Consider the following 5,981-nt stretch of genomic DNA (forward strand, 5'->3'; position numbering starts at 1 on the left):
AGGGCCTTTGCCCGAAACGTCGATTTTCCTGCTCCTCGGATGCTGCCTGACCTGCTGTGCTTTTCCAGCACCACTCTAATCTAGACTCTGGTTTCCAGCATCTGCAGTGCTTGTTTTAACTTAGAAGGATATGGGCCAAGTGCAAGGAAATGGATGTTTAGTCAGCCTGGAGCAGCTTGGGCCAAAGAGCCTGTCTCCTTATGTAGGACTCTATGACTCTAATAAGTCATAATGCCATGTGAACACATGCACAGAGGTCTCTCACCATTCGCCAGCAAGTTTCTCATCCCAAGGTTCAAACATTGGCGGAAGATCGGAACTGGGAAAGGTTCACCTCAACAATTCTGATCCCACATTAAAAAGGTTAATCCTGACTTCCTGTCACAACACTAACCATAATAAATAATACTCACTCTGAGACAGGCTCTCTAGGGCCTTGCCTAATTTCTTGCTTTCCTGAAGAATGTGATTCAATTCATCGAAGGTCTGACTTTCAGGTTTGGTTCTCCATTCCCACGTTGCCTGTTCTATTGACCTTGGCACTGCAGAGATTAATGGAAATGTAATTTCAGTTCAGCTCCTATTTGGCAATGTGTCTCAAATGTAGTTTCTGATTAATAAATGGTCAACTTTGTTTGACACCATCCAAGACATAATTTAACTCAATCATGCATAATCAGAAGCATCAATCTCAACTGGAAAGATCTGGTTTTAAATACATTTTGTCTATTTGTATGTATTTAAATGAAGTCTGCAAATATTTGCTTCAAGATGTGAATGAGGAAGGATATAAGCGATTGTCTACATTAGTTTATCTGTTTGAATTGCCTTCAACTTATTTCAAGCATTGGACTGCTAGTTAAAACATTTTCAGCAGTTTTATACAGAAATCACTTTTGCTGACTTTCAGACGTCAACAACACAATTCAATTGTGGGTCTGACTGATTGGTTCAATATTTGCATCATCTGTAGTATTATTAGTAATTTCAAGCCAGCTGACATCATTATGTACTGGAATATAGCCAGAACAGAGCCTACTGAATAATTGGTGGTGAGGGACATAAGGCATGTTGAAACATCACATTGGATATCGAGAGGTTACAGAGCCATAAAATTCATCTCGGAAAAAAGGCTCAAATGTTCAGTCCCAGCGGAGAAGTAGGCAATCAGCCGCACTGCCTGCAGAAGTATCCACAAGGTGTGTAAGGCCTACCCCACAGTAAACAGAATAATACATCAAAAAGCCCTCATCCCAATATCATCTCATTCCCCACGCACATACAATGTCACCTCATGACTCACACACACCGTGCTAATTTGTGCCCCTCTCCCAACCCTCACGGCCCTTTATATCCCCTTTGCCAACTTAGTGCAAATCAATCATAACCCATGACCCTTCCCTCATCGCCGCGGCTCCACAGCCTCCATGCTAAAATTGTGCCAACTCACGCCAATCCATGAACCCAAACCCACCACCTTTTACTCTTGCACCGCGTCCCCCCACACCATTCTCCACCAGGGGCAGACTTCAGGAGTCATACTGAGATAAACTAAGCTGTGACACGTCTACTGATAACTTCACTATTAAAAAAAAACATAATGACGAAATGTTCATTCCATACATTTTAAATTCTGTAATCGCTTAATCCTTTATTTTACAAAGAAAACATTTGGATTCTTTGCCCCATATCAAAGATCTGAAATAACTTGGGGCTGTCAATGTAACTGTGAATTTATAGGCCTTTCCAGACTGCGGTAATGCTCGGCTGTGGAATCATTACGTAGCAGGAATCTGACCATGATCGCACTCGGTTTTTGACATAAGCCTAACTACTAAAACGGCAAGCTCAAATGTCTAAAACACATAAGGCATGTTTTGCACATCCACTAAAACAAATAACACTAGTTTGAAGGCAGTTCCACTTTTATATCTGCTAGGTTCAAAGGTGGGTTTCCGGAATGAGAAACTCTAGTACGGTTTTGACTGAATTGGAAACTCCTTCTAACCTCTCAAAAAATCCAAGTAAACAATTCCAAATGAGTTGGTGCTTACAGGACTTTGATTCTGGTGTTGGTGGTGATATGTTGGAGACAGCAAGGTCACTCTTAGACTTCTTTGGTTTTTTGGCATTTATTAGCCATGGTTTGTCGTAACTTCTACAATCTCGCCGTGACCCTTTGTTTTCTGCAAGAGAGGCAAACATTAAAAATCAATAAGAAGGAGCTGTAATCCACGTAAATAAATACGTCATTTATTCAGAAATCTGTGACTGTTTGTACATGCTTATTAAATTCCGAGGTTTTGGCATTGAATTCTTTAATGGCCCAACTGTATCCACAAACTGTTCAATATTTCAGCTAGAGTCATAATAAAAATTCTTTCTTACTTCAGATAACTTCAGAATATATGGCTGGATTCTACACCCAGCTTTAGACATCTACCTGTCCCTGAGCCATTCTCTGTGATTGCAGATGATTAAAAATGTATGGTGGAAACGGAGGGGAAACTGGTTACTGAGAGCAGCAAAGCATTTGGCCCTGTCATCTCCAGTGAGCTGTAACATTGCCAAAGTGCTTCGTTCCAAATGGCACTGATACAGCACGGGAAGAGGTGACTCTTTATTTAAAAGAGACAGAAGAATTTTTAAGCCTTGTAGCCATCAGTGGAGAGCAAGACCAGAAAAGGGAACAGGATTGGATGGAGAGGCACGGTGGCACAGTAGTTAGCGCTGCTGCCTCACAGCGCCAGAGACCTGGGTTCAATTCCCGCCTCAGGCGACTGACTGTGTGGAGTTTGCACGTTCTCCCCGTGTCTGCGTGGGTTTCCTCCGGGTGCGGTGGGTTACGCTTCGGCGGGTCGGTGTGGACTTGTTGGGCCGAAGAGCCTGTTTCCACACTGTAATGTAATCTGTAGGTTAATGTAATCTGTAGGAGAGGAGATTTCTGCAAATCCTTCTTTCTCTTCCAAGGGATCTTGAACTGTTTATGGAGTCATAGAGTCATACAACATGGAAACAGACCTTTCGGTCTAACCAGTCCATGCCGAATGTAATCCCAAATTAAACTAGTCCCACCTGCCTGCTCCTGGCCCATATACCTCCAAAACTTTCTTATTCATGTCCTCATCTAAATATCATTTAAATATTGCAACTGTACCATTGCATCCTCTGAAAGTTCATTCCACAGACAAACCACGCTCTGTGTAAAATTATTACCCTCATGACTTTTTAAAATTTCCCTCCTCTCACCTTAAAAATACACCCCCTAGTCTTGACATCCCCCACCCTGAAGGAAAAAACACTTGTTATTCACCCTATCCATGTCGCTCATAATTTTATAAACCTCGATAAGGTCATCCCTCAGCCTCCTACGCTCCAGAGAGAGAAGTCCTAGCCTATCCAGCTTCTCCCTATAACCCAAACCCTCCAGTCCCAGCAACATCCTTGGAAATCTCTTCTGAATTATCTCCAGCTTTAATAATATATTTTTTATGACAGGAAGACCGGAATTGGACTCCATAAGAGACCTCACTAGCGTCCTGTACAACCTCAACATTACATCCCAACTACTATACTCAAAAGATCTGAGCAATGTAAGTACGTTAAGTCTGTCCTTTCCTGAGACTCATCTCAGCCTCCTCCTAAGGGCCCCAGCATTTAATCTAACATTGACCCCCTTCCTCCTCTTCATTTACCCATTAACTTCTGGGGCTGTTGTCCAGACATACACAGTCAGCCGTCATGTGAATACTGACACAATCCTGGATGCCTGACTTGCTCTGGTTCTATCCCACTCTCTGACTGTCATCTCCAGTGAGGTGTAACATTGGTAAAATGCTTCGTTTCAAATTAAGCTTCATGGGTCACACCAAGAACACTTTAAATTGATTCCTTCACACTGCAATCCAACATTGCCCACAGCTCTCAACTCTGCGACAGACATATTAATCCCTGTTTTTAATGTGTAATGCAATTTTTGCTGGTCTCCTTGCTTCAAACAGTGATCAAAAAAAGACATGTTATCGCCCACAGTAAGGACAGTGCTCCCATCATTATATCAAGGTGCACAGACTCAACTCTAACATTCTTTGTTCCTGAAACAGCCTTTCGTCCTTTCTCCAATAACAGCCTCCAGGATCAGCCCAATAGACAGACCTGCTCCATGTTCCAGAAGGTAAAACCAAAACCAGTGTTCCAACTCATCGTCTACACTTGAATATGGAGGACCAGTTTGGGATTCATGGGACTTGGATATCGCTGGTCAGGCTGCATTTATTACCCATCCCTAACTGATGTATATTGATTAGAATCGCTACAGTGTAGAAATTGGCCATTTCACCCAACAAGTCCACACCAGCCCTCCAAAGAGTAGCCCACCCAGATCCATTCCCCTAACCTATATTTACCCCTAACTAATGCACCTAACACTATGGACAATTTAGGATGGCCAATTCACCTGACCTGCACATCTTTGGATTATGAGAGGAAACCGGAGCACCCGGAGGAAACCCATGCAGACACGGGGAGAACGTGCAAACTCCAGTCAGTCGCCTGAGGCTGGAATCAAACCTAGGTCCCTGGTGCTGTGAGGCAGCAGTGCTAACCACTGAATAACCGTGCCGCCCAAGGGGAATATTGAAGTAACAGGGGGCATTTAAGAATCAACAACATTGCTTGGAGTCAGCAGCTTGCTTCCCTAAATGACAGCAGGGAACCAGGTGGGTTTTTCCCCAATAATGGTCACCACAAGACTCTTCATTCCATATTTTTAATTCAATTCAAATTTCACCATGGTGGGATCCAAACCCCTTACCAGGATATCTGGATTAATATCTGGTGATAATCCCACTACGCCACAGCCTCCCAATAAATCCCGTGAATCATATAAAATAGCAGTTCTACCCTTGGAATAGCAACCATCACATCCCACTGCTTAATCCTTCATTAAGTTTCAAAATTAAAAGGCACCTGTTCCTCAGGTGAAGATATCAAACCATATGTTTGATGGTGAACATTATCCACTTATGAGGAACCTGGGTATATTCATTTTCAAGTATTACTGTTGCATTTTGCTGCTTCTTCGATCTGGGGTAGTAGGATTTTTTTTTGCATAGTTGTAACCGAAAGCTATCCTAGAGAACTTAGATAACAACATTTACAAGGCATCTGGATGGGTATATGATTAGGAAGGGTTTAGAGGGATATGGGCCAAATGCTGGCAAATGGGACTAGATCAGTTTAGGATATCTGGTCAGCATGGACGGGTTGGGGCGAAGGGTCTGTTTCCCAGCTGTACAGCTCTCTGGCTCCGTGAACCTGCAATCCTACCAGGTACCTTCAAAAACAATAAGGGAAGAGGAAATAGCCAGCCTCTGTTTCAATCAGATATTCACATGGGTGCAATATAGTGCAGAAATGGAATCCCTATGGAGTGAAGCAGACCATTCAGCCCATACCAATCTTTCAAAAGAGCATCCCACCCAGACCCACCCCCATAACCTTGCATTTCCCATGGTTAATTGACCGAGCTTACACACCCCTCCACATGATGGGCAATATTAGCGTGGCTGAAAATGTGTTGCTGGAAAAGTGCAGCAGGTCAGGCAGCATCCAGGGAACAGGAGAATCGACGTTTCGGGCATAAGCCCTTCTTCAGGAATGAGGAAAGTTTGTCCAGCAGGCTAAGATAAAAGGTAGGGAGGAGGGACTTGGGGGAGGGACATCGGAAATGTGATAGGTGGAAAGAGGTCAAGGTGAGGGTGATAGGTCAGACTGGGGCGGGGGCGGAGAGGTCGGGAAGAAGATCTCAGGTTAGGAAGGCGGTGCTGAATTCGATGGATTTGACGGAGACAAGGTGGGGGGAGGGGAAATGAGGAAACTGGTGAAATCCGAAGCCTCCAGCAACAGACGTCCCTCCGGATCCTCCGCTCTACAGCAAATCCGAAGCCTCCAGCAACAGACGTCCCTCCGGATCCTCCGCT

General features: G+C 43.9%; 1 protein-coding gene across 2 annotated transcripts in view; it reads right to left on the reverse strand.

Annotated features, from left to right (window-relative positions):
- The window catches only part of c4h8orf34 (chromosome 4 C8orf34 homolog), a 347,530-nt gene that overhangs the window by 197,666 nt on the left and 143,883 nt on the right, over positions 1-5,981 (reverse strand). For both annotated transcript variants that reach the window (XM_043689235.1, XM_043689236.1), the window contains exons 3-4: positions 2,055-2,186; positions 414-542 (exon numbers count right to left, since the gene is read on the reverse strand). In XM_043689235.1, the coding sequence (XP_043545170.1) occupies positions 414-542; positions 2,055-2,186 (261 nt within the window). The remainder of the gene's footprint in view (positions 1-413; positions 543-2,054; positions 2,187-5,981) is intronic.

The sequence above is a fragment of the Chiloscyllium plagiosum genome, chromosome 4, assembly GCF_004010195.1.
Source record: "Chiloscyllium plagiosum isolate BGI_BamShark_2017 chromosome 4, ASM401019v2, whole genome shotgun sequence".
Classification (NCBI taxonomy): Eukaryota; Metazoa; Chordata; class Chondrichthyes; order Orectolobiformes; family Hemiscylliidae; genus Chiloscyllium; species Chiloscyllium plagiosum.